Raw genomic sequence first — 27,925 nt, 5'->3', positions numbered from 1 at the left:
ATTATCAGGTGACCCCTGTTGTGTAGCATGATTTTGGTGAGTATACAGTGTATAATATTGACGATATTGAATATTTTTGAATATAAAAAATCCCCAAAATTATATCAAAACTAATTTTCCCAAAATAAATGTTGTAGTATTATTGCCAGGTGACCCTTGTTGTGTAGCATGATTTTGGTCATCTTACACTTACATTATAATATTAACACTATTGACGATTTTTCACAATAGAATTCCCCAAAAATATGCAAAAAGATTTTTTTTTCTGAAATAACTGTTGTAGTATGATTATCAGGTGACCCTTGTTGTGTGGAGTGAATATAGTGAAGACTACTGTGTATAATATTGATGCTATTAAAGGGAAATCAATGGAACGACAGCACATGACAGTGATGATATTGAAGTATTATACACAAGCACATTTTGTAACAATAACTGTTGTAGTGTGATTATCAGGTGACTGTTGGTGTGTGGAGTGAATTTGGTGAGACTACAGTGAATAAAAGTGGAGACATTGAATATTTTTCGTTTTGGTACTGCACTTTGTAGACGGTCCCTAAGCACTCGCCTCTCCGCCCGCAGCGCATAGAGAGCAATATATTTCCTGCAGCCTGGAGGACGACTCGTTTTGGCGAAAATGAGTTTGTAGTCAATAGTCTACCTTACCACGATAGGAAGAGGCATTTTTTATGTTTTAACAATGTTTCGTTTGTGAGCTATTGATCGCTGAAGTTCGAATCTGCCAATCTCTTTCTAACTTTACCCAAGTCAGTGCAAGCCTGGAAGTGAACTGTAGCGAAGTGCAGGTTAGTTAGGTAATGAAGCTGGTTGTGTTGTAGTGCTATTAAGTGATGCTCAGTGTAGTTAAATGCTACCAGTCACGAGTTTGAATCGTTAACAGCATCTCATTATGTGTTTTTCTCATGTTAACTAGTATAATTTGTACATTAGTATCCATACTGCTGCTCCAGTACTTCATTAGAAACTCTGATTGAATGCTGTAATCAATGTAATACCTCTCAGACCTTGCCTTTCTCTTTTCATTTTCTTTTAAACTTATTTGATTAAGTGAACATTTTTTCTATTTTTAACCTGACTGCTTGAACTGCATAAGATATTCCATTGTTCCTGTGTCTATGTGAATGGTAATAAACTCTCTTGAATCTTGACAGAATGGAGGCTCCTGCCGTATACAAGACCCCTAAAAACGTCCGAGTGAGGAGCCTTGTGAGCAGCGGAGGCACCCCGATCACCATCCCAGCTTCACCCTTCATGAAGAAGCTGGGCTGTGGGACTGGAGTGAATGTTTACCTTATGGACAGGTTGGTATTGTTGGCTAATACTGGTTAAAAAGTAAACCAATCAAATGGATTTACACCTCATCTCGCATTTATCAGCCCGTTTTCCTTCTCTTCTCTCCATCCTCCATACATTCATCACATCAAAGTGCCATGTTATTGTGGCAGATTTGTTAATAGGTAAATGCACACACCAGGCAGAATATACTTTCAAGTATCTAACAGGATCTAATTAAATGTTATCATATTCAGTGCCATTAAAAAGTTTGGACACTCTTTCGTATTCAAGTGAATGGGAAGGTGTGTTCAAACTATTGAATGGTACTGTAGATAATTCACATATGGCTACAACTGATGATTATTTTTATTATCAATGAATCTGCGGATAATTTTTACTATAATAATTTGATCAATAAAACATCAGAAAATGGTGGGAAAAAATGCCCATCAAAATATCCTGGAGTCCATGGTTATTATTATGTCTAACCAACAGTTCAAGAACCCCAAATATTACATTTACAGTAATGCAAGATCAAGAAAAGCCACTAATTCTCAAATTTGAGAATCTGCAACTAGCAAATGTTTTGCCATTCTACTGGAAAAATTACTTGAATTATTTGATTATCAGAATAGTTGCCTATTAATTGAAAGTTGCTTATTTGTACTGTAGATGAATACTAATACACTTTGAGATCATAATGTCATAATGAATGAACTATGTGCTTTTAATTGGAAATACCAAATGTGGGCATAAAAATAAGTTTCCCCAACCGTGACAACCTATCTTCAGTATAAAGTGTAAACATTGTTCCCAGTGCTACTTCATATGGAAGTTTTCATGACTAACTGAACAAAGTGTTCCTGATCAATTTAATCATAGAGTGGGAAAGCTGAATGCATCACCATGGGCTGTCAAGAAGATCAACACTAAATGTGCAACCAAGCAGGTGGCAGTTTACCAGAAGCGGCTCAATGAAGAGGCGAAGGTCCTGAAGGGAATCAATCATCCAAACATTGTTGGTAAGACAAGTAAAAGTAGATTCACTGTGATGTAGCATGTTGCATTACAGCCAGTGCAGTATACACAGTCATACTAAAAGTCAGTCAAACCTTTGATGGTTTTAATCCTCGGTAGGTTTGGTTAGTGTGGTGTTTGCTGCTCTTCATATGATGCCAGACCTGATCCAGGATGGGCTGGCAGCCAGTCTCTTCCAGAAATATGTGCATGTTCAGGCATGTAGAATATGGTCACAAATTCATCAAAAACCACAGCTATACTTTTAAAAAAACATTTTACACTTCAGAAACAAACTACTGTAAAATCACAGCCTCCAAACTTTTGAAACTCATTCAAAGACAGAAGTATAAAAATTCCTTTATTTTAAAGTGAATATCAGCAAAGTCTTCCTTTCCTTTTATTGACCACAAGACGCCACAATTAACCATCAACCTCTTTTCCATCTGTTTTATACATTTTGAAAGATGCAGGGGGAAACGAAACAAGCATAATTCATTCTCTGGTTCACACATAGTGTATACATGCAACAGCAAATCCTGAAACTGAGTAGACTTTTTAGTTTGCTATTGTTTAGTTTGTTTTAATCAATAACTGGTGTTACAAGTCTGGAAGTGACAGCTGATTTCACGTTGTTTTAATTTTGCTCTTTGAGATCAATGAACATGTTAATTGGGATCATACTCCCGTTGTTAATCCTGCGTCTCCTATTTGTAACTTCAAGGGTTCCGTGCCTTCACCACGGCCAAAGATGGCTCCAAGTGTCTGGCCATGGAGTACGGAGGAGAGCAGTCCCTCAACGACCTGATTGAGAAGAGGAAAGAAGACGGCCTCGGAGCTTTTCCTGCCGCCAACATCCAAAAAGTGGCGCTGCACGTTGCTCGCGGCCTGCAGGTAAATCATACAAACAAATAGACTCTCCTCCTACCTGAACATGTGAGTCCTATCTGGTCCGCTTATAACAAGTGCATCATACTCACAGTTGTCTAGACTACAGAGCTTAATGATGTGTATTGATAACTGATCAACCATTTAAGGTATTTTTCAAGCAAAAATTCCAAATATTACCTAAAATCCAGCTTCTTATTTTTCTTTGTCTGATTTGAAAGTACATTTTTGAGGTTTGGACTGTTTTCTGAGAAGAAGAAAAACAAGATTCTTTAGTGACACTGGACTTTTGGAAATTGTAACAGGCATTTTTCTCAATTGTTTTACATGTTATAGTTTAAACAATAAATCAAGAAAATAATTGGTAGATTAATCAATCATGAAAATGATTGTTAGTTGCAGCCCTGCTGTTGTCATTTTGTCTTTTAATATTACATTTAATCATCCTCTAGTATCCTAAAGCCAATTTTTGACAGATATGTTACTGTTTAAACTGCCTGCCACCTGTTTGATGTGCAGGTTTTATAGGTTTAACACATTTCTCTTTGTGTAGATTTAAGTTAACTTGACAAAAAAACCTGTAAATTCAGGCACTGAATCAATTCATATGTAAATGAATTATTAATCAAACCAAACCTACAAGTTCATACAGTGTAGATTTCCTCAGTTGGGCACAGGAAGAATAAGTGAGCTGGTTCATGTTCATAATGTGATTTTAATAAGTGTCCCTGAGTAACCAGAGACAAACACACTCAGAACAGATCAGTGTTTTTCTTTCTCCTAAAGAACATTCCTGTCCTCTTAACTTCAGCCATCTTTTAAAAATAAAGTTTTAGAGATGAGGATCGTTTGATGAAACAAAATAAACACAGAAGGACGTTATTAAGCCCCGATTGACAGGAATGCTTTTGTTTGTTTCTCTCTGCAGTATCTTCACAATGAGAAGAAGCTGCTGCACGGCGACATGAAGTCATGTAACGTGGTGATTAAAGGAGACTTTGAGACGGTCAAGATCTGCGATGTGGGTGTGTCTCTGCAGCTGGATGAGAATATGAGAGGTAGAGATCGCTGTCAATCATTGCATGTATGAGAAAATCAACCAAGTGACTGTCATATAAAAATGTGTAAAAGCCTCCCACATTGCTCAGTGTTGATAATTGTGTCTAGAAACAACTTAAAAACAATACATTCTTGTTTCTAGACTCTTGGAAAAAGTCTTAAAGCATTTAATTCAGTTCAGAAACAAGGTTTTTATTATATATTTCTTCCCTGCCGAAGACAGTAGTTATATTTTTGTAATTACAGTAGCTAAGAGCTTGTCCACTCATTATGGAAAAGTGTCAATTGCAGCAAAAACTTATAATAATTAATAGGTTTGTAATTGTTAATCTATCCATCAAGCTTAATCACCTATCTAGGTCCAGCTCATGTTAATTGATGAGTTATATTACTATGAATTATTGATACAGTATGTCAGTAAATATAAATGTATATGCCTTATTGTCCCAACTGGTTTCCCATCATTCTTTGTCCAGTATGACCATGAAACAGGTCATTTAGTCTTTAAAAAGTCTTACATTTAATTTGTGCAACGTTGCAGAAATTCTGAAATATGTGGCGCTTACTTTTCCAGTTTTTAGGATAATTTTGTTCCTTTGACAACAAGTTTATGGATAATATGTGTGTACTGTAGCAAAGCCGTACTGTCTCAATTTCAGTTTCATTTATCAAAAAGTCATATCAGTTATGTCCCATTTTTAAAACATTTCATATCAGCACACAGCATGTACAGCATGTGTGTGTACAAGTGGGATTAATCATGGACGAAAACACGAGAACTGGCAGGAACTTCAGGCTGAAACTGTTTACAACAGTTGATTTACTGTGTTTCTGTGTTCAGACAGGAACATAAAGTGTTCAGCCTCTCATGCTCTGACAGGCATGCTGTCATCCAGTGAGGGGAAACTCATTTTATTTCAACTTTTTTGGGTTTAATTTAAATTAATTGCAAACAACTGTGTCTTTGTTGCAGTTGTAAAAAGGCTCAAAGATTATAAGCTTTGCTGTTTAAAATAACATCATTTTGGGCGATGTCACTGTAGAAACAGACAGATTGAATATTTGTTTTATAATGAAACTTCTCCCCTCAGTGTCCGACCCCGAGGCAGAGTACATCGGAACCGAGCCGTGGAAGCCGAAGGAGGCTCTGGAAGAGGAAGAAGGAGAGATCACAGACAAGGCTGACATCTTTGCCTTTGGCCTGACTCTGTGGGAGATGATGACTTTGGCCATGCCTCATCTGGAGATGCTGGAGCACGATGAGGAGGAGGAAGAAGGTGAGGTGTCCTGAACTCGTAACATTTTCTTGTAATGCTGTTTATGGAATTAAGGAATATCGTACTCCTGGTAAGACACAGAGTGTAAGTGTTAATTAAGCTTAACCAGCATTAGTTACTCAGTGTATTAAAATCTTGTTTTGGCATTTCAGAGGACTCGATGGAGGAGAGCTTTGATGAGGAAGCGTACTACGAGAAGCTGGGCACCAGGCCCGCCCTGGACGCTGAGGCTCTGGGCGGCTCCTACCAGAGGATGGTAGAGCTCTTCTATCTCTGCACTGAGGAAGACCCCGAGAAGAGACCCTCAGCCTCCCAGATCCTCCAGGCTTTAGAGAGCAACGCCCAGCTGGAGAAAATGCCCAGTGAGGTGATTGTTATCGACTGATTCACACAACTAATTCATCATTTTGATCTCAGATCTGAGGGTAATGAAGTGTGTTTTTGTACTTATGCACTTAGGCAGAAACAAATGAATATTAAGAGGAATCAGTCTCAACAATCACTGGTGAAACTTGACTTTCAAGCTAACTGTAAACTATACTGTATATCTTTACCTGTTTACACATTCAACAGCACATCACTGTCATTTATATGTATGTAGTCTGTATTCTTCTTTTTCCGCTGTCCTTACCAGTTATGTCTGTATGTGTCTGTATTTCTGCATTTCTGTAAACTTTTATACTTGTCTATCACTCTTGTGATCTCTTCATTACACTAAAAACACAGGTCGTGTGTGTGTGTACACCTTTTTAAATGCTCTGCATATTTTTATTCTACTGATTTATCAGTGGCTGTGGTATAACTAAGTTACTTAACTGGAACTTTTAAACAGGACTTCAATGCTTTTAAAAAAAAATTGAAATCTATTTGCCAGCCAGTTTAATATTTGAAATGTAGCTTTTTTTGAGCAGTTACTTGTGAAGCTTTTAGTAATCATTGACAAAATCTCCACTCAAAGTACACTTACTTGATTGTTGAAGATAATGTATTGATCCCACAGTGGGGAAAATTCATCATTACAGCAGCTCAAAAGATAGGGATATGTCTATCTGTATAATCTTCAGATGAGGTTTTCTCATTGGTCATAAAATATTTGCATATTTTTATTAAATTGACAGTTACACAACTAAGCAAAATTCATCTGCACTGCTAGAGAGAGTGTTGAAGTGGGTTAGAGGACCTTGAGTTGAGATCGTCATGTTTCTGAGGTCAAATGAACTGTCAAGCTTAAATATATATCAAGTATGTTATTCCTATATCTACAAAGTGAAGAACACATTCATAAAAATGATACATTCTTACAATAAGAACGTGTTTAGTGCTGCAACTATTTTGATAACCCTAAGCCTGTTCCAGGTTCTAAGAATACTGCTGCTTCTTGACATGAAAGTCCACTGAATAACTTTTGTACCATTGGTCGGGCAAAACATGACATGTGCATACAGCTGATGTAATTTAGTCAAGCAGGAAGTCGAGGTTGATAAAACAAAGGCAATATGTTTATTAAATCTATTTACAGAGTAGAATGTACCCAAACAGTGATGACATCCACCTTTTAAACAGGTCAGCATCTATCAACATATTTTCCTTCTAGTGTCCAGAAAAGCTGGAGAAAAATGTTTTGTTAAAAAGGCTTCCAGCTGAACAACAAGATGATAATCCAACAAATACTCTGATCAGAGCAACTTGAGAAGGTGTTTTCAAAACTGGGAAATACTCATTCACCTCAGATTCAAACTCCTTATTAAAAAATCATATAAACATCTGAGTATAAATAAAAGGTGTCATGAACATTTAAAACAACCTCTAGATCTACCTAATGGAAATGTATGGTTTTACAACTGAAGCTTATTTGCCAGAACAAATTAAAGCCCAGACTAGTCAGCAGGAAGACTTCAACAGGTGCAGCTCAGCTTATCAAACAACAACAATGCACCACTGCCTCATAATCTGCTAATGTGTAATACTTTAAACATGCCAGTTCAATCACAACTCTTCCACACGTCATGCAATGAAGTTATAGACCAGGAAGGTCGGTGTGTTGCAGTACTTGGTTGCAAACTGTTTGCCGTCAGGTGTCGGGTCAGAGAAGGCGATTTCCTCCTTAGTCAGGTGACTGCCGTACATGAAGGAGCTCCTAAAAAACACAAGGAAAATGTAATTAGTGGGAGAAAAAAAACTAAACTATATTATCATATATTATTGTCGTATATGGCTGTACTATAGTCATAGTGCTGTTTAGACAATCTCATGACTTATTTTAGCAACACTGCTCCAAGATCTCAGTAATTATTAATATAATTGGTGACCAGAGATACGAATATAAAAACCCATGTTGTAATTAAATATAATTTTCCTGTAACTGAAGCCACATTTGACATGTAGAAATCAAAAGGAAATGGTAGAGAGAAAGTAAGCTGCACCTCAATCCAACTATAAAGTTTAGAAGTGACCATAAATCCACGTTAACTTTTAAAAAAGTAGTTGACGATGTCACTTTGTTGTGGTTATTTGTTAATATTTCAGTTTTGGATGATTAAAAACCTTAATGATGAAAACGCCGCTGTAAAAAGACTGTGCGTTGTACCTGACAGTGTCCAGCATGCGTGTTGCGATGCCCTGTCGTCTGGCCAGGCTGAACACCCAGATCCTGCTGATCCCACACAGAGCCTGTTCTGGGACAGTGGAGCAGCACCAGGCCCTGTGTCGCTCCATGAAGTCGTCCTTCATCATGTCCTTGTGCCGATCCGGCTGCTCCAGCACTCTGTAACCCTGACGCAGACAGAAAGAGAAACATCCATCAACATACTGAACAAGCACCATTTACAGCCCGAGCTACACACCTTAAGATTATTAGTAGCACAGATGGGAATGTGTCAAATTATTTAAAATCATCCCAGTGTTTTTCATTTTATATTAGTATAATATCAATAACAGACATCAACTTTATAAACTTGGATTTATTTGCAACAGTTTCAACCAGTAAAATCAACAGTCTGGATAAACATTAGAGACCAGGAATTTTCTGACCTCCGACTAGAGCAAAATGTTATTAAAATTGCAATATAGCCTACTTCAATTATCAAATTATCATTTTTTTGTTAAACACTTTAAATTAAATATTATGATGGAGCAGAGATATCTTTGTTTGGTACAGATCCCCTCAAAAATAAATCAATCTTACCGTAATAATTTTAATGTTTCTCAATGAAAATATTATGTATAAATGAACATTCCCTCTAATATCACAATTGAAATATCAGTAAAAACAATTGCAATTAGATATTTTTTTCAAAATTGTTCAGCCTTATTTCTTACAGGACTTTTTCAATGAATGTATTTACCAAGAAAAAAGAAGTTAAATTTAAGGTATAAAACTATTTGTGGTGACCCCTTTCTGGAACCAATGATGCAACTCATGTGAAATGTGAATGAACTGGTTTACAATCAGCATCCTGTTTTAAGAGGTTAAGACATGGCCTGTACTGGTGGTTGCAAGACAAAGGAGATGATTCATTGGATAAAACATTTCTGCTATTATAAAATTATGTTTCTTTTTTTTTTTTCTCTAATCTTTATTTTCTCTTTAAGATACTAAAACGTATTCAAATAAAAAAACCTAAAACATGACCGTAGGTTTAACCAGTAGATCAATACCAGTGGGTCATGCGTTTACTTTGCTCACAAGTTAAAAGCTCTACCTGTCGTATGGGCTCAGCGACGAGGCAGCCCACCACCATGCGCTCTGTGTTGATGAACAGGTAGGTCTTAGACTGTGTGGGTCTGCTCAGAGTCAACTGCTGGAAACCCAACTCGTTATCTGCTACACGCCGCACGTCGTCTGCCTGCAAACACACACACACACATAATAAAGAAAAAGTGTGAAAACCAATCAAGAGGTCACTGCTGTAAAAGAAAAAACAGCAACCAGTGTGTTGCTGTCAAACATCAAATATGTCTCTAGATACTTCATATTTAGTATTAGTATTTTCTGCTGACATATAACACATAACATGACACACACTATGAGGAATACTCTGGAGTGCATTTGGTGCTCAGACACCACACCTTTTTGACGGCGTATTTGGGATCATCTGGCATGACCAGGAGAATTTTTCCATCCCAGAACTCGGCCACCACCCGTTCCTTCTTCCAGCCCTGGAAACACAACAGAGAGAAGCTGCTGCTGCACTTATAAGCCAATAACGCCCCACACCCACACACACACATCCACCTTCGTGTGAAACTAACTAAGGCCAGCAGCGTTGGCAGAAGACCTCTGGGAAAGTGCTGTATTTCAAATGAAAACAAGTCACTTCACACACAGGGAAAAAGGTAAAAACTATGGGAACACAGTTGTTTCTCTCTAAGTTACAATTTGGAGAATAAGAGATTAAAGAATGAATGACCTCAACCTGTTTTTCATATTAGATCATAAAACACCTCATTTCCATAAAAACTGTACATTTAAGTGTCAAAGTTTCACTGAAAGAAACAAAAGTGAACTTTCGATCAGCTAACTGATATTCATTGACTAAAATAGCTGTGATAGTGTTTTCACTATATTCAAGATTTGATGGAGTTTACAGTTAGAATCATTCAATGCGTTCTTTTTCTTAAATCACATTGACTGATATTCACAATTGATTATTAATGTTAAGAATCATACAATTATATACAAGTGATTTAGTTAATTTTAGAAACCTTTGAACTGGAGTCCTGAGAGGTGGAAGAAAAGAGAAAAAGTTTTACCACAAATTTGATGGAGTCTAGGAAGCGCTGGTGGAACTGGGTGTGTTGGAAATTGTCTTCTGGGTTGTCTGCGCTGTACACCATCCCACATGAGCCGCAGTTGGTGGCGCCAAACTGCTTCTGACCTGCGTCCTGACAGAGGAAAGGACGGTCAGCACAGGAGATGATGAATGAAAGCAGAGCTGCATCGATCGACAGAAAATATTATATATGGTATAAAAACCATTTGCCAAGTTAAAAAAACAGTTGCACCTTTTAAATTTGATGATTTTCGGTGTCAAACATGATAGTAAAGTGAATATATTTGGGTTGTGGACATCGAGACATCTTAAAATATCATATTGGGCTCTTAGAAATTATAACATGCTTTTTTCCTGCTGTATTTTCTAACATTTTATAGACATTGTCAAACAAAATGAAAATTGATAATAAAAGTAATCATTTACAGCCCTGCAGGAAATTCAAAGTATGTTTAACTCGTCTATTCAATCAGCCGCATTGCAACATTTTTGTGTGAAGTTACTAAATGTTGCAAAGAAAAGAATGTTCACCGCCACTTACAAAAATGTATCTAAATCTACGTCTCCACCTACAAAACCCGAAACATTACTGTCATACGATAATGAGCTGGTCGTCATCCTGTTTATCTTTCCTCCTGCGGAGAGTTCGCTCCTTCGCCGATGATGTATGAGGCGGCAGTGTGGTCATTGGGCCAGCGGGGGTGCTGCAGGACACCGGAGACCGTACAGCTGCCTTCTTTGACCTGCAACATAATAACAACAAAGTGTTGACAGAAAATACAGGATGAAATATTATTCAAGTGAGATTAGAGGTTGTTAAAATGCAAACAAGTCTGTTCACCATCCATATAATATTAACTGAGTAATTCTTCATATTATGATTGCCATAAACAAATAAGTCTAGTCATCTTCACACCAGTGGGATCATTAATAGTTGTTTTTAAAAATCTGTCTCATCTTCCTGGTTTCTTTGTCTTTATGAAAGAACTAACATGTTGGAAGAAATGTTTCCATCACCCAAATCTAAAAGCTTTAAATCAAACACACTGTCTTACCTTTTGGAGGCAGAACCAAAGATAGGATACACTGCTGCAGATTCTGTAGAAGAAGAAGAAAACATGCTAAAAACAAGGATTTTGTGGAGTAACAGGGAAGATTTGGTTTGTTCATGTTCCTTCACTGTACTGGGGCTGTCTGCTATGTTTTACCTTTGGGTGAGGTGGAGGCAGCACTGACAGGAGTTATATCACTGAGGTCAAAGACAGGCACAGATCCTCCATCAGCCAGAAATTCACCCTGGAAAATAAGAAGACACAATTCATGAAGTGAAACCCTGATTTCTCAACATGAAGTCTCATTTAAAAAGTGTAGAGTACACTCTTGCTGTACCTGACTGCGGAGGGATGAGACTGTGGATGCAGGACTTGCTGTTGGTGTCCTCGTCAGCACGATCTTCAGATTTTTAGTAATCCCATATTTCTCCGACAAGACTTCAGGAGAGCTGAGAAAAGAAGGTGAAGATCAATGATCACCTGGAAGAATGGATTCCCCCTCTGAACCAGTTTCATGTTGGTTAAATGTTGGATTAATTTCTTTTTAATTTGGGAGGAAAACTCATGTGTAGCTAAACTTTTACAAGCATTCAGCAGTACCTCAGTGATGGTGGAGTTTCTGGCAGGTCATTAAAACAATCCAACCAGTCTGTTGGATCAAACTTGACTCTCTGTTTGGGGGTCTGTTGGTTCTCTTCTTTCTGGACTGGCTGAGCAGCAGCCTGCAGGTATAACAACCAGGATACGTTACCATCACAACAATATACTAATAAGACAATAATCTATATGAGACAGTATAGCAGTAAGAGATCAGGCGTGAGACTGATTTTAAGTTTCCATTTTAACTGGTGCTCATGTTTTCAAGATGAGTCAGTTATAGCATAAGTTAGCATGTGTGAGACCTTCATAATATTAATCAAGATTGAAAGTTGACGGTTGACACAATAATGTTGTCAGCTGACTCAAAAAGATGATTAAACAACTTCCTGCCCCTGTTCCAACACTTGTAGTTACTTGTAGCCTTTTTATGGTATGGACACATCAGACATGTTGGTGGCAGCTGAAGATCATGTTAGTATATTATACGCATCGACCTTCCTCACCTTTTCAGGATGTTTCTGTGGTGGGTTTGTCTCCTTAGTGGTCTGCTGCTGCTGCTGCTGCTGCTGCTGCTGCTGCATTGGTTTCTCAGTCTTGGTCTGTGGCAGCACAGCTTTGTTCTTCCCCTGTGCTGCAGCCGGCTTGCTCGAGGACTTGTGTGCAGACTTTTTGTACATGGAGGTGGGCTTCTTCCCCGTACTGAAGAAAGCAGCTCCAACAAAGATCTTGGGCTTGGGCTTCATGCTGCTGAAAGTGATGGTGATGGCCTTCTTTGGCTCTGTGGGCTTGCTGGTAGTATTTTTGGGAACAGCTGCTGGAGTGGGTGCTGGTTTAGTAGTAGTACTGTTGGAACAGAAAAACAAGTTAAAATAATAGTAAAAAATTTGATCAACTGCCCAAGTAGTCAAGTGAGGGATGTTACTTTGGACCCTGAGTTTAAGTTTAAACACACCTGCTGTTAAGTTTGGACAGCTTTATCGCCTTTGTAGATGTATTGTAGCCTTTAAAGCCCATATTCCCTGCATGACTAGATCCTCCAGCTGTTTTTCTGGGTTTGCTGCCTCCTTTCACGTTCTTCTTCTTCTTCTCTGTCTTCTTTGCCTGGGAAGGAGGCAAGGGGAGAGGAGCAGGAGGAGGAGGAGGAGAAGGCAGAGAATCCTTTATGGCCTTCCTTTCTAGTGGAGTGAGATAGATAGGCTTCTTCTGCCCATAGAAGGATCTTGGAACCAATTTACAGGGTGATTTGGCTGGAGAGCCTAGAATATGGATAGACAAGGTTAAAAAAAAAAAAGAGATCAATGTCTTGTTTTGTCTCCCAACTCAAATATATTCAGTCTACTGTTCCTACCTGCTAGTCTACGTGGGGATTTCTTCGGTGAAGGACAGTTCTCTTTTTCCAGACGCCCAGCTGCTTTCTTCCTGAGGGATGTCCTCTTCATCGGGGACGCCTCCACCCTCACCCCTTTCTGGGTCGGGTGACTGGTAGTAGAGCAAAATAAGACGAGTGAGACGTGAGTGACACAGATTCTGCCGAAAAGCTAATTATGCTTCAGTATATTTGTATATTTTTCATATTAAACACACACTTCAGTGCTAGGGGAAAAAAGCGGCATGACTCTCACCTGTCAGAGTCTGAAGAGGTGAGCTTCCTCTTCCTTGTTGTGGTAGTCAGCATCATTTTGACAAACCTAACCTGCACACACAGTAACAATAACAGCTCTTCATTGGTCATGTGAAACAATCAGGTACATTTCTACTGGACTCAGATATAATCCATCACATCGGTTATTATTTCAGCTTCATATTTTCATCATATTCAAATTGTAATGTCTGTATATACTGTTATCATATGTATACATAATGCATCATTCAAGTATCAATATTCACAACCAACCATGCACCTTATTTACTCAACAATATCCAACCTTTTACGCCTTAAGCTATTTATATTTATTCTATTTTTTATATATATTTGGGTCACTTTATTTAGTTATTGTATATAATTTATCTTTTTACCTATCTCAACATTTAAATGAACACTGGGCCTGTTTGCCTGGATATTTAGCTTTAAATCAAATGTTCAAAGATCCCCAGAGTGAAAAAAAGACATTTGAATTGTTTTACAACCAGCAAATCTTCCAGAAAGCCACAAGTGTGTCGACTTCTTCTGGACACAGTCTTACAAGTGGCGTCATTATGTTTTATCTGCTTGTAAAACTAACTGCTAATCTAACTCATTCAGTTTGTCAGCTGTTAGACTACTAAACACTACGGTCATTGATCTTTTTATCATTCATGGATTTTTATTACACATACAGCCATCTGATGTTTTCTATACATGATGTGTGCTGTATTTGTATTGTTTATTTGTGTTTGCATGTTTTTGTGCTGTGTGCAAGGGATGAATAAAGCTGTTCACAATGTGTTGTTTTATTGCACTCTATTGCAGTTCTATATTCATATCTAAGGAAAGAGAGACATGTTGATTTTGTAACAGTTGAAGCTGCAGACAGAAGTGTCACAAACCTTCAGGTCTTATGTGTAAATGTTTTCATTCAGACTTTTTCGTTTTGAATTGTCAGATTTGAACCAGGAGTTTGGTGTGACTGTGCACAACCTCGATAACTTACTGAGAGATTATATGTATCAATTTTATCATCAACAGTTCACATCGTGTCTGAAACAACACAGCAGTTAATTAATGATGACTGCCTCGCGCTAACATGTTAAGTGACAAAGCGCTTATTTAAGAGCAAAGTGAATGGATAATTGGCGGGATGAGTCTAAACAAAAGTGTAACCTACTGATTTATCGATATATTGATCAGTCGTTTCCTACATTGAACCACAGCAGAGTGTTTCCAGATTAGTGATATTCATCGTGTTTAGTAGTTTTAATAAATATGGTTAGTTTCAACATAAAGGTGACTTGTATTCACCGAGTGAAGGTTAACCTACTCTGTGTTAAGTAAGTTCGTCATTAATGAGACAAGCTAGCTAGTTTAAGTATGAAAACATGAAACATTGATTAGATTTCTTACCGGAAGTCTCTGTCGAGCTACATAAAAGAAAATAAATGTTATAGCAGTAAACGTGGAGGATTAATATACTGGCGGGTTCACTGCTGCTGCTACTGCTGCTGCCGCGTTTCTTCTCTGTGTTTTGAACAGAGCGCCAAACAGACTGGACCGGAGCCGGAAACAGAATCATGTGAGCGACTTGACATAATAAAACCACACTGAGACTTCCGGTTACAGCTTTCAAAATAATACAAGCTACAAGGGGCGATTCTAGGATCTGACCTTTGGAAGGGCTCAGCTCCTAATGAGAATATGACATACAATGCCCAGCAAGTGTTCAAACCCCCTGCTAAACTACTAATTTCACTGAATAGCTTAAATTACATCAATACATAGTAGAGTGGTCTACTAAAGTGTGTAACAATAATGGTTCAGAATAAACAATCACATATTTCTACAGAGAGGACCCTGAGATAGTTAATGAACCCTGAAGGAAAGATTATATATAAATGAGAGAACTATCCAAAGTACATTAAAGCTGTTAAAATAAAAACCTTGAACCTGTAGCATAATTGTTTGTCCCATCTCTAACAGACAGGCTCACAACATAATTAAAGTTTTATAAAATAATTTTTAGGGGGAAAAAATACAATCATTATTAATGTATTTTTAGGGGCGCTAAAATCTAATTTAGGGGCCCTTGAGCACCCTTAAAAAGGGTCTAAAATCGGCACTGCAAGCTACTAATGGTAACTTTATCTGTCATTTAAATGCCATACACTAACTTTTTTGTCAATTAATCGATTAGTTGCCAACTGGTTGTTATTTTAAGATTTCAAAAATCGTGAACCCGTCTAATAAAATTTTAAACTTATTTTGTAGACACGTTTGTTTATTTCCTGTCTTGCGCAATGCGCATGCTAATTCGGTCTAGCTTGAAGCAGCTGGCTAACAACTTCCCAGGTCAGCTTGTACATGCGAAAAGTGACAGCGGCAACGCTAGCAGTAGCTAAACAGCTGAGATTACATTGACTTCTGTTCATAAACGTAGCTTGTCAACTTTATACACTAACTCAATATCTATAAACACGTTTTAATTCATCTAAGATGGTGTTTTACTTCAAAAGTGCCGGTAAGTTCAAACGCAGAGCTAGCAGCAGTTAGCTTCTAGCCTGGTTAGCCTTTAAACTGATAAGATGTGTTGGCTTTTAGTTTTATATTTCTGCTTGTATTTGTTAAAGTTTCTTTCACTGATATTTTGTATGTCATGTGTCTCTATCAGTTGTGAACCCTCCCTACACTATCTACATGGGGAAGGACAAGTATGAAAGTAAGTCAATCTATTCACTCATCTGTTGTCTTTGTGTTTCTGTTATTTTGTCCCCTCACATTAAACTGACTGAGGTTGTTATTGCCCACAGATGAGGATCTAATCAAGTATGGATGGCCTGAAGACATCTGGTGAGATTGAAATGTTTCCTCTTTTTCTTCTCTCTCTCTTGGTAACACATGTGCTTTCTTCTACTTTGCTGTTTAAATAAGTATTAGATGAAAATGTGCAGTTCCAGAGCCCAGTGATGTGTAAAGTGCTTATTAATGTCATTTATATACTGTAATAATCTGTACACACAATCAACAAAAATATGAACATGAATATTGTGAAGTTTTGTGACATATTGCTGTTTTATCCATGCCCAGGTTTCATGTGGACAAACTGTCCTCGGCTCACGTTTATCTGAGACTGCCAAAGGTAACGATCAGGGTTGCAACAAATGATTATTCCTTATTATTACTCCTGCTTATACTGTATTATTATATATATACTGGACCAAAACATCACCTGAAGAAATGACTTTCTCTCTGTGTCTATTTACATATAACCTCGTACAAAACACGTAAGTGGGAAAAGGACACAAAGGAGTGTATTTGAGAAATGAACTACTACATCATCTTCTACTCTAAACATTTAAAGTACCATGTAAAAAGCAATTTTTTTACTTTGTTTCATTGTCTCGTCAAGTCGTCTCAGCTACGCAATACATACAGCCATAATGTAGCTATGTTCATGTCTAAAGTGACTGTGATGATTGGTTGATATTAGATTGTACATTGTCACTTACTCCTGTATTATGTCGCATCCAACCCTTACCTCAATCACACAATCTCTGGCATTGCTGATTGTTTTGTGTCTTTTTCCAGGGTCACACCATCAATGACATCCCTCCAGAGGTGCTGATAGACTGCGCACAGCTGGTGAAAAACAATAGCATTCAAGGTAAAGATGACGCCATGTCATAGAAAGAATAACTGGGAGCACTCACTGGGATTAGGAAGTTATGCATCATGCAGAATCAGTGTAAAAGCTGCTTTTTACTGTTTTTTTGGGAGTGATCATTACAACAACCACTGTCACCATCATCCTGTAAGATTGAACAATTAAGGTATATTGTAGATATTAATGATCAGCGTGATGTGTGTTGTCAGGCTGTAAGATGAACAACATTAATGTGGTTTACACACCGTGGGCCAACCTGAAGAAAACTGGAGACATGGACGTGGGTCAGATCGGCTTCCATCGACAGAAAGAGGTCAGTAAACTGAAAACTCAACACTGGAAAAATACAAAAAGGATAGAAAAAGATTTGATTAAACCCAATGAAAATATCAGGTTCATTGTGATGGATTGGTTGTTTGTCATACTTACCTGAATGAGCGAATCAGCAAATCTGCTTCACCTGGAAACACGCAACAGTCCTGATCGTTTTATTTTATATTCTCACCCGCGTTTCACAGGTGAAGCTCGTAGCAGTGGAGAAGAAGATCAACGAGATGGTAAACCGCCTGGAGAAAACGAAAGATGAACGCTACCCCGACCTGGCGGCGGAGAAAGAGTCGAGAGACCGAGAGGAGAGGAACGAGAAGAAAGCTGAGCTCCAAGATCAGAAGAAACGAGAGAAGGATGAGCAGAAAAGGAGAAAAGAGATGGACGAGCTGAAGTGGGTTGGACAGAACATCACATCATCGGCTGTAAAGCTTAACCTCAACTCTGAGCTGTTATTACAATGAATCCTTTGTACTTTTTTTTTTATCCCATTCTAGGAGCTATACTTCACTGATGAAGGATGAAAATATGCAGACTAATGAGGTGAGGACGGTTTTATTCATTCTTACACACTCAATTGACAGAAACGAAAACTTATTAAAGGGCAGGTTTGTCTCTTTAGCGTCAAAGTTCCTCTTTTTGTTTTTGTACTTCCACCACAGCTCAACAGGGAAATACAAAGAGGGAATTTGATCCTAAAAACACTGTAAATGTGGCAGGTATCCACTTGATATGACTAACAGAGACTGCTGAAGATAGTATAAACGTCTCCTTCTGTCTGTGTTATTTACAGGATGGGAACGATTCAGACGACTTCATGTGAGAGGTGAGGACCAGGCGGCGAGCAGACACAATCCTCCTCCGACTCTCAGACCTGCTGTGGGGGGGCGGGCGGGCGGGTGCTCCCCTGCTGCTTCTGCTTGCTGCTACAGTGCATTGACATTGGGGGGGAAAAAACAAAAAATTTGAAAAAAGACAAACGGATACTGTTTCTTTTTGCTTTTTGGACACTCGGGGAGCAGAAAGCTAGCCAATGAGCTGACAGAGCTGGGACTATTCCTCACTGCTGATTGGTTCAGACGCTGCTACCGAACCAAAACCGAGCCGGCTTGCCTCACAACATCGACGGGTGATTCTGGAGGAGCAACACGAGACAACGGGAACACTGAGGATTATTTTAAGGGGGGAGAAACACTCAGATAGCAGAAGGTTTAGAGTGATGATGATGTAAAACAAGTGTGTGTATGGGTGCATTTGTTTAAAAAAAATCCTCTGTAGCAGTATTTTTTTTGAGGCTGCTAACATTTCTGTTCACTTTTCTCCATGTGTCTGTTATTTTGCATGTCAGATTTTATTCAATAAAATCCAGTTGAGCTAAACTACAACTGCAACAATTAGTCCATTGATAGAAAATTGTCTGTTTTCATCATCAAATCATTTTTGTTTGTCTTTTTTTTAATGAATAATAACAAGATTTGGCTTCTCAAATGCAAAGATTTGATGTTTTTTTGTGTCATACATGATAGTAAAGTGAATATCTTTGGATTTTGAACAGTTGATCAGGCAAAATGTGGTGTGATCTAGAGCTCTAAGAAAATTAAAACAAGCATTTATTCAATATTTTATGGAGAGAAAATAATTGTCAGGTTAATTCATAATGACTAGTTGCAGCTCTAAATTAAACTTAACTTTCTAGTTAGTAATTGACCCTACTTCCATTATATTCTTTGCCAATATCACCATACCGCACAACCACCACCAAGGTTATCTAATATTAGATCCAATTTGTGTGCAAGAGTTAATAATTTGTGTTAAAAATACATATTTCAGGACTCTTCATGGCTATAGTAGTGCCAAGTGAAACATAAAAGTTCATTTCTGACCTTGGAAATAGTAGAAATCTTGATTTAAGATCTGCTTTAAATGGTTTTGAGCTTGTAGACATCTGTCACGGTCAACTGAAAGTTCAGTTAAAAGCTAGTAAGTGAACTTTGAGTGAAGTTTTTTGGCATTTTAACACGTGCTATCAAAATGATTATTAAAAATATTGTTTCCAGTATTCAGCAGATAACGCAACTAACATTTCACATTTTAAACTAAATGTAGCAGCTATTAAAAAAGTCCAAAACTGCACTTCTTGCCTGCAGGTTGTGGAAGTTTGAAAACTGCAGCTATCTTATTTCCTCTAGGTGGCGACATCAGGACATCTATATCACAGATGCATGCTGGAAACCTGCAGGTCTAAAATGATCATTTTTCTTTTTTTGACTGTAACTGAGTGGAGGAAATGTGGTGAGTGTGGTTGTAAGGCTGCCCTATGTGCTGTTTGCATATAAAGCACAGAATAAAATGTTTATATTTCACATAACTTCATTCATAAGTTCTGATTTTTCAAGTTGTTTTTCAAGATGTTATCTGCAGTGTTTCAAATCAGATGATTGAGGTTTTCATATGTTTTCCTGCAACACTAGACTAATGTCTATGACAATGAAACTAAATGAAGTAAAACATATGCATGCGTGTATATTTTACATGTAGAACTGGTGATTATTACCATACTATTGGTTGTGTTCATATCTTAAACTGTTATTTTCGTTATTTTCCTGACAAGAATATTGATGTTTTTTTTCTGAAGAAGGGTTTTCTATCCATGTTATCTTTTGGATGATGAGAAAAGTTAGGCTGGAGGATGCGGGCATCGATCCCGCTACCTCTCGCATGCTAAGCGAGCGCTCTACCATTTGAGCTAATCCCCCGTTGCAACATCACAGCTCACATCTTTGTATTTGGAGCGCTTCAATTTGATTATTTCTACAGCGTACTCTTGTTATTTTGACCTGGTTAGCTGGCAAGAGCAGTCAAATTAGTGTGGCAGTAATTTGTCATCACCATCAGCTGTAGAGTCGCATGATGGTAGCTTCTTTAAAATGTGGACCATGTGGGATTGGTAACAGAAAGTAGTGTATGGTATGAACATTACTTCTGTCCATTGTTGAATATGGCCAGGGACAACAGATGAAAACTAGCCTTTTGGACTAATTCTGGCATATTTACAGTAATGTTTATTTACACTGTCTGACAAATAATCCAATAAAAATAAATCGAAATAAATGTTTAGTTATAATAATGAAGATGCTTTGTGAACATCAGTAGTTTTCTTAATAGATGTAAGCTTGTCAAATTATTGAATCTGGCTCATTATACAGTAGCTCAGTCTAATCAGCAGTATTGTGTTCGAATGCTGACACATGACTATCAAAATAATTGGTACTGTGACAAATGGAGACTTCAACCAGAGTTAATACAAAAACTGTCAAACTATTAAATAAGTTTGTGTACTTTTGTGTTTCTATGCTATTAAGTACGAAGTTGCAAAAAGTAGCTCTGGAGGATGCGGGCATCGATCCCGCTACCTCTCGCATGCTAAGCGAGCGCTCTACCATTTGAGCTAATCCCCCGTGCTCAGTACTGTGGAAGGCTCCATATAAAAATCGGGAGGATAAACTGAATACCATTGCCGTGTTCAGATGTTTCAATTCGCTTTTAGAACGTTCTCCCTTTTGTTTGTACAATCCTTAAGTGGTGTTGTTACGAACCCAGCTCGTTAAGGGAAAAGGGAAGTAACACACAACCTGATGGAAGGATTGCAAATTAAAGTGTTATTTTTTTAAACGACAAGTGACAAAACCAACAGAAAAGGGCCGCCAGGTGCCGTCAAAGCAATAAACAACAAAAAGAGGACCCCTTACAATAAAATGGAGCTAACTGTCTAATGACTAATGTGAATTACGAACAAGTCAAATATTTTTAAAACAAAAACCTAACTACTCTAGTGCGAGATGAAAACAAATACAAATGATCAGCACCCCTAAACCTGGTGTCGCGAAACAGTGTGATAAAACTAACAGCGAGTGCAGTTAACCAAAAGTCAGTAGTGAGTGTTACCCCTGGCCCAAATCTGGGTAACAAAACAAGTCAAGAGCTTACGCTACACAGAAAGACTAATACACACGAATCGATCTACGGTGTCTGCCAGCGTCCCCAGAGCACCCCGGGATTTTATCTGCTTCCCTCGCGCTGTCGCTCTCTGATTGGCGGAGCCCGGCACCAATCAGCCTCATCCATCTGCCGCCAGGGATCTACTCAGATGCTCCGCTGCAACGATACAATCTATGGCTGCTACAGTGGGGTGGAACCGTATATACAGTCTATGGGTGGGACACACACACAGAGGGAGGGGAGAAACAAGACTGACGGCTCAAGGCCGTAACCATTAAAACGTTGTAACAAATAACTACACTTACTTAAAAACACACATTTGTATAAGTAGCCTACACTAAAATACACTGTAGGTGGATAAAATATTATTTTGTGGTTACACCATTTGACATTTTCAAATTTCCTCTCGTTTCCTTTAGGGTGGAACGATTGCAATTGCGAATTTTCCTTCATCTGGAACAGGCGATACTCGAGGTCAGGGGCAGAAGGCTGGTGCATTGACCAGGGTAGACACAAGGAGAGGAGAGGTCCAAGGGCAAGCAGGGTCGAAACCAGGAAAACAGTCCGTAAATGAGTGCTGGACGGTCTGGCATGTAGACAAAGACAATCTGACCAAGAGTGAGTGGTCAACAGAAGTATATATAATGGGTTGATTGGGGATGAGCTGCAGCTGAGAGTCCAGGTGTACAGAGTTGGCTGATGAGGTGGATGTGGCTGATAAGCAGGAGAGGAGCAGGGGTGAGGTCAATTGAAATTTACCAGCAGTAGGTGAAGCAGAACGATCAGTGGAAAGATTCAACTTTGCAGGAGCAGGTGAGATTTACAGGTTATATTCATTTTACTGAGCAGCTTTTCTTTAGATATTATGATATTATGTCTTCATATGAAGTCGTTGAGGAGTTCAGTGTAAGTCATTTCTGTTTCTTTTCTGATTATTACATTTGTCCTGCAGCCGTCCAACACATCACAATGAGCATCGTTGTTCTTCTCTGTGCTGCCTTCGTTCTGAGGGTTGCAACAGGTGAGACTAACCACTACTCTATTAATGTACTGTTACAAAGACCAAAAGTAAACCATTAGACCTCATGTTTTTCAAACCTGGGTGTTTACTCTTTCACTTACTCTGGCTGTCATAACAAAATACACTGATGGAATAAAACATTAAATGTTTCTTTTTATTAAACCTGGGAAACATAAAAAACATTTTACCTACTGGTCAATGTTTTTACTGGTAGTGCTGATGTTGTTAATGTTTCACTAGTTGTGCTGCGTCTCTACACCTTTCTTATACTAGCTAGTTTGCTATTTGAATGTGTTTCAGAGCAGAGAGAAAAATGTCTCCACTGATTGATTTTTTTTTTTTTTTTAAGTACTTATTACATGTTAATTCTCATTCTACTGCAGAGCCAATTAAGACAAAGTTGGGCGTGCAGCCGAACATGACTCAAGGTAAGAGATAATCTTGGACAGCAGACCAAAGCCTCACACTTCAACTCTTCAACAGGATGTGATGAGTGTCTTTGTAGATTGTACTAAATGATGCGGAAGTGCCACTGAGCAAAGATTCATAATCTCTACACAGGGAATTATTTCAACAATGAAGTAAATAAATTGGTTTGTTTTCCAGAGGCGACACCAGGACCATTGTCAACCCAAGCGGTTGAAAGAAAGACTGAAGAGGAGCCACTTGTGACGGAGGCAGGAAACAGGACATTGGGTGACACGATGTCAAGTGGGGATGGTTGTTTGCCTGGGTGGCAGCCATATGGATCCAGATGTCTCAAACTCTACACCACACCAAAGACCTGGATCGATGCAGAGGTAGACCCTGACACAGAGGGTTGTATTTGATCTACAGTACTTCTGCTTAAATACTCACTTTAATGAGAGTGAAGCACTCCGTCATTAAGCATTGACATGAAAGTATGTCCGTCATTAAGAGTTCTTCGTCTCTTTGTTTACAGAAATATTGTATGATGTTTGGTGCCCACCTCGCCTCCATCCACAACCCGGAGGAACATGATTTTCTCCACAGACTTGCATCAGGGACAAATCAAAAGAGAGCCTGGATCGGTGGCTCAGATGCTGTTAAAGTGAGGAAGACTTATCCAGTGTAGAGAGACTGATCTGTGTTTTGTTTCTGTCAGTCACATTTGTCAATCATGTCTGTATTTCAAAAGGCAAAATGTAGAGTGATTTTTAAATCTTTGAAATGTTTGAGGTTTTTTTTTTTTTTTTTTCTTAACAGAACCTCACTTGGTTATGGACTGATGGATCCAGGTTTGATTACACTAACTGGGCCAGTGGCGAGCCGAATAACCGGGCTGGGGAGGAAAAATGCAATGAAATTATCGATAAAGGTAGAGTATCTTTTTAAATTACTTGATCACAACTTTGAAGATTAAGGACTTAACTGATTTCTAAAATACTTATTGAAAAAAAAATTGCATTCTTTTTTTCCCTTTTTTAGGGTGGAATGATCAAAATTGTGAAGATAGTCTTCCCTTCATCTGTGGAACAAGACCAGATGGACAACTTTGACTCATTTAATCAATGTGTGTGGTATTCTACAGTCAACACAGGATCACAAGTGTAACCTTTTGTAGATCAGATGAAATGAAACATCAGAATCAATGATAACATTTCTGTAATCTGCATTTGGAAAATAAAGCTTTTCCCCTCTCGTTATGTTTTTTCAACGTCTCCTTTGCTCTTAATGCAGCATTTTGGATGTGATTTGAGAGCTATGATGGAAGGTCTAGGAAAGCATTATTATATAAAGAAAACACTACTTTATATACAGTTAGCTAGTTTAGTCTGGTGGGGCCCTTCCAAAGGGTCAGTAGGTAAATGTGAGATGATTAATGGCAGAGGAAAGAAAAGTTCTGATACGTAAATGTGTTTTTGGACATTTTTCTAATCTCTTTTTTTTTTTTGCTGAAATATTGGATCATTTGAACATTTATTGAAATGAAACCATGTGAGAAGTTTAGAGAAATCACTATTTGACATCTGAAATGTGAGCCTGACTACATGCTACTTTTTGTAAGATGTCAAGACCAAAAGATTGGAAATGGCTTTAACAATGTTTTGTATTTTAACAGCTTGTTATGTGTCAAATCTTCATCTGAAAAGTAACTAAGCTGTTAAATGGAGTAGAAAGTAAAATATTTCCCTCTGAATTGTAGTGATGTCAAGAATGGATTAAATCCCTAAACTGTGGAAACGTTGACTGGGGGGAACAACCTTTGCCAGCGGTTTTTCCACCAGTTTCTTGATGCACGTCATGCAAGTGAACTTAAACTGCTTGTTCTTGTTTGCACCTTTCTTATTACTCATGAGCGAGGAATGCTGAAACTAACTCACCGGAGGACTAAAATCATTAGGTTAGGGTCTTTGAAAATAAAAGTTAGGCTGGAGGATGCGGGCATCGATCCCGCTACCTCTCGCATGCTAAGCGAGCGCTCTACCATTTGAGCTAATCCCCCGTGATGCTGACAGGAAGTTGACGTCATTGTATTTAGGAGACAGTCTGGGTGCTGATTAAATTAATGTTGAACTGACTACAAATCCTCATCCGTTATCAAAGTAACATTCTTAAATGTTACCAGTTAAATTGCATTAAATCCATTGCATTGTGAGGTTAAAGACATATTAATTCCTGTGGTAAGTGAGGGATGGCGTTACAAAAAAAAAAAACAATTTATGGGACATGAGCGCTTTTCATTTGAAACGATACAAGAAGTGTCGGTGTTCTGAAAATGTAACCTACCTCTCAGAATGACCTACCTACACGATGTTCGCATGTGCAGTGCGTTGACAGAGTTCACAGAGGACCCGCCCATAATTGTAACCTACCCTGGAGAGTCTATCTTGCCGAAGTGGATTTACACAGGATAGTCTATCGTCTTGCCGAAGTGGATGATATTGTGCTAAAAAAAACACCTACTACCCATTACATTATGCAGTATGTCATTCTGATATTTCCTGCCTGACAATATGTGCTACCCATGGTTTAAGCACAATATAATGGATAGTAGGTCATTCTGATGGAAATTGTCCCACCTGACAGGTTGTGCTACTCATGGTTTAAGCATAATATAATGGGTAGTAGGTAATTCTGATAGATATTTCCAGCATGACAGGATGCGCTACCCTACTTGACGGGATGAGCTACCATGATTTCTTTAGGTTAGGTTATCCTGAGTGGGTAGGTCAGTTTATCAGACTTGAATGAAAGCCTGGCCTACTGGTAGGTCATCCTGAGGAGGTCAACTTTTCAGAACAGGGGCATTCAGCCGATCAATGATGTTACTTCATCACTCAGTCAGTCACACAGTCACTTAAAGACTTTCGAGGCTGGCCATGCCAAGGAAAATCACTGGACTTAAGTGGCCAAATCATGACTGAATGGCCACCATCTTTAGTCCAATATCCAGCTATTAAAATACACCCATGGTCCCACAATCCTGGGTCTGTGTAATTTTATGCACAGTAGTCCACTGAGCAACTTTTGTAGGAATTAATGGAGCCCTGTCTCTAACGCTATATCCCACTCTCTTTATACATCCATCTATGGGGCTGGTGCATGGATGTATAAAGAGAACTGGATACAGTGATGGAGGCAGTCAAAGGACTCATATACAGTACCAAACATTTGACTGGTATGTATAATATATCAAGTGTTATCTGAACAAGACCTACTACAATGTAGATATCCACAAGGTTTATTCTAGATATCAAAAATGTAATCGTGAATATGTGACATTGAAAGCGCAGTACACATGAATGGTAAAAGTGAAATCATGCAATTGTGGGTATCTGAAATGTTCATTTTAACTAGGAAGAACTGAATTACATATATCTGCATTCTGAAATATATATCCAGTCTGCCACTTATACTTTTTAAGGACCTATTTATGACTAGTACTATCAAAGTTATAGATGTATCAAAATACAATTTCTCCAAGTTATTGTGGAAGATTTTAATTAACAGTCTGACTAGTGAGACTAAATACCATTTTGACTAGGAGAAATACTTTTATGGATATCCAAAACGTTATTATAGATAAACTCAGTTAAAAATTAAAACTGTCTTATTCGTTCAACCCCCATCAGACCTGGAAGTTGTAATTCCACAGTATGACCACTGGCTAAATCCTACCATGATCCTGAGTGTTTTAGCTGGCGTATCTATTTTTAGTTAGTTGTCTTTATACATCCATGAGTTAGCCCCGTGGTTACAGTCTAACCGAAAAAGTAACCTCCTTCGAGCCGGATTTGACCAGCGACCTAAGGATTCCTTCAAGAGCGGAGGACTGTAGTGGTTACATGGACATCCTTTGGTTGCTGGTTCAAATCCGGCTCGAAGGAGAGTTTCTTCTCCATTATCATTCCCAAATCTGTACTTTGCCCGTCATTCACTTAATATAGAAAAAACGACTGTCTGTTCACATGGATCATGTTATAAAAATGTTATGTCTCTAACAACGTGAGCAACTCCCTTCGATAGCTCAGTTGGTAGAGCGGAGGACTGTAGTGGTTACATGGGAATCCTTAGGTCGCTGGTTCAAATCCGGCTCGAAGGAGAGACATTTTTCTAAATATTAAAAAAAAAAAATACATCTCGCGTTTTCAAAAGGGTCTGGAGTAGCACCTTCTGTACACTAGAATTTTCAAGACAATTCAATCTAATTTTACTGTAATCTATCTTCTCTGAACGTAGCACCCCCTGTAGCACTACCACGATGCCGCATGCTCTAACGTTAACTATATTTTGAACCCTCTATAAACTTAACTAATACTGCAAGATTTGCCTTAGTTTTTTGGTGGCGCAAATGTCATAAAGAAAAATGTAAATGATCAAATACCCTTTAAATATAGGTTCACATTGTTCAAGTGTGTCTTAAAATGTCAGTTAAGAGCCCAAATAAACATTGAAATATGTTTTTCTCACCGTAATCCCCCCTGTTCAGACTGACCATTACAAGATCCCTTTATAATGCACTTACAATGTAAGTGATAGGGACAAAAAGTCTTTTAGAGCCAAAGCCTCTTTTTGTTACTATACATGCAGCTCAACACAGAGTCTGAAACATAGAGGGAATTTGATGCTAAAAAAAGACAGTAAATGTGTCAGATATCCACTTGATATGACTAATTCAGACTGCTGAAGCTGAATATCACTTACATTCTTCCAGAAGCGCATTTGTGAGGTCACACACTGATGTTGGACGAGAAGGCCTGGCTCTCAGTCTCCGCTCTAATTCATCCCAAAGGTGTTCTATCAGGTTGAGGTCAGGACTCCGTGCAGGCCAGTCAAGTTCATCCACACCAAATTTGAG

General features: G+C 38.4%; 3 protein-coding genes and 4 non-coding genes across 8 annotated transcripts in view; 3 read left to right on the top strand and 4 right to left on the bottom strand.

Annotated features, from left to right (window-relative positions):
* pbk (PDZ binding kinase) overlaps nt 1–6,265 on the top strand; it is a 33,587-nt gene extending 27,322 nt beyond the window's left edge. The window contains exons 2-7 of one of the 2 annotated variants that reach the window (XM_062437472.1): nt 1,173–1,322; nt 2,179–2,318; nt 3,038–3,207; nt 4,130–4,259; nt 5,352–5,537; nt 5,690–6,265. In XM_062437472.1, coding sequence (XP_062293456.1) covers nt 1,174–1,322; nt 2,179–2,318; nt 3,038–3,207; nt 4,130–4,259; nt 5,352–5,537; nt 5,690–5,922 — 1,008 coding nt within the window. In that variant the 5' untranslated portion in view covers nt 1,173 and the 3' untranslated portion in view covers nt 5,923–6,265. Of the gene's footprint in view, nt 1–1,172; nt 1,323–2,178; nt 2,319–3,037; nt 3,208–4,129; nt 4,260–5,351; nt 5,543–5,689 lie in introns of both variants that reach the window. The other variant, XM_062437471.1, reaches the window with a different exon arrangement.
* Nucleotides 6,266–7,032: 767 nt separating this feature from the next.
* esco2 (establishment of sister chromatid cohesion N-acetyltransferase 2) lies at nt 7,033–15,093 on the bottom strand. The gene is made up of 15 exons (XM_062437467.1): nt 15,002–15,093; nt 13,584–13,654; nt 13,322–13,440; nt 12,914–13,208; nt 12,465–12,804; nt 11,962–12,083; nt 11,699–11,810; nt 11,518–11,605; nt 11,365–11,407; nt 10,908–11,052; nt 10,290–10,421; nt 9,606–9,695; nt 9,239–9,382; nt 8,125–8,309; nt 7,033–7,674 (listed from the first exon to the last, which is right to left on the bottom strand). Exons 2-15 carry the CDS (start codon nt 13,637–13,639, stop codon nt 7,542–7,544), a joined length of 2,004 nt encoding a protein of 667 aa, XP_062293451.1. The 5' UTR covers nt 13,640–13,654; nt 15,002–15,093; the 3' UTR covers nt 7,033–7,541.
* Nucleotides 15,094–15,919: 826 nt separating this feature from the next.
* Nucleotides 15,920–18,979, top strand: ccdc25 (coiled-coil domain containing 25). Its single transcript, XM_062437274.1, has 9 exons — nt 15,920–16,112; nt 16,263–16,310; nt 16,402–16,441; nt 16,679–16,730; nt 17,180–17,255; nt 17,465–17,568; nt 17,774–17,976; nt 18,080–18,125; nt 18,376–18,979. The coding sequence occupies exons 1-9, from the start codon at nt 16,088–16,090 to the stop codon at nt 18,403–18,405; spliced, it is 624 nt and encodes a 207-aa protein (XP_062293258.1). The 5' UTR covers nt 15,920–16,087; the 3' UTR covers nt 18,406–18,979.
* Nucleotides 18,980–20,265: 1,286 nt separating this feature from the next.
* On the bottom strand, nt 20,266–20,338 carry trnaa-agc (transfer RNA alanine (anticodon AGC)). Its single transcript has one exon. It is a non-coding gene; the product is annotated as a tRNA-Ala (tRNA).
* Nucleotides 20,339–20,967: 629 nt separating this feature from the next.
* Nucleotides 20,968–21,040, bottom strand: trnaa-agc (transfer RNA alanine (anticodon AGC)). The gene has a single exon. It is a non-coding gene; the product is annotated as a tRNA-Ala (tRNA).
* A 3,956-nt stretch (nt 21,041–24,996) lies between these two features.
* Nucleotides 24,997–25,069, bottom strand: trnaa-agc (transfer RNA alanine (anticodon AGC)). The gene has a single exon. It is a non-coding gene; the product is annotated as a tRNA-Ala (tRNA).
* Nucleotides 25,070–27,083: 2,014 nt separating this feature from the next.
* trnay-gua (transfer RNA tyrosine (anticodon GUA)) lies at nt 27,084–27,169 on the top strand. The gene is given in 2 exon segments: nt 27,084–27,120; nt 27,134–27,169. It is a non-coding gene; the product is annotated as a tRNA-Tyr (tRNA).
* The last annotated feature ends 756 nt before the right edge of the window (nt 27,170–27,925 follow it).

Source organism: Scomber scombrus, chromosome 17, assembly GCF_963691925.1.
Source record: "Scomber scombrus chromosome 17, fScoSco1.1, whole genome shotgun sequence".
In the NCBI taxonomy this organism is placed as follows: Eukaryota; Metazoa; Chordata; class Actinopteri; order Scombriformes; family Scombridae; genus Scomber; species Scomber scombrus.
Note: the sequence above shows the minus strand (reverse complement) of the source record. Positions and strands in the feature narration are given on the sequence as shown.

Bases quoted from the DNA above. Each gene is read 5' to 3' on its own strand.
- ccdc25 (XM_062437274.1), top strand. From the start codon at position 16,088: ATGGTGTTTTACTTCAAAAGTGCCG. The intron at 16,311-16,401 runs GTAAGTCAATCT...TATTGCCCACAG, and splicing joins GGGGAAGGACAAGTATGAAA to ATGAGGATCTAATCAAGTAT. The intron at 18,126-18,375 runs GTGAGGACGGTT...TGTTATTTACAG, and splicing joins AAAATATGCAGACTAATGAG to GATGGGAACGATTCAGACGA.
- esco2 (XM_062437467.1), bottom strand. From the start codon at position 13,639: ATGATGCTGACTACCACAACAAGGAAGAGGAAGCTCACCTCTTCAGAC. The intron at 12,084-12,464 runs GTGAGGAAGGTC...TTATACCTGCAG, and splicing joins CACAGAAACATCCTGAAAAG to GCTGCTGCTCAGCCAGTCCA. The intron at 11,053-11,364 runs GTAAGACAGTGT...ATTATGTTGCAG, and splicing joins TTTGGTTCTGCCTCCAAAAG to GTCAAAGAAGGCAGCTGTAC.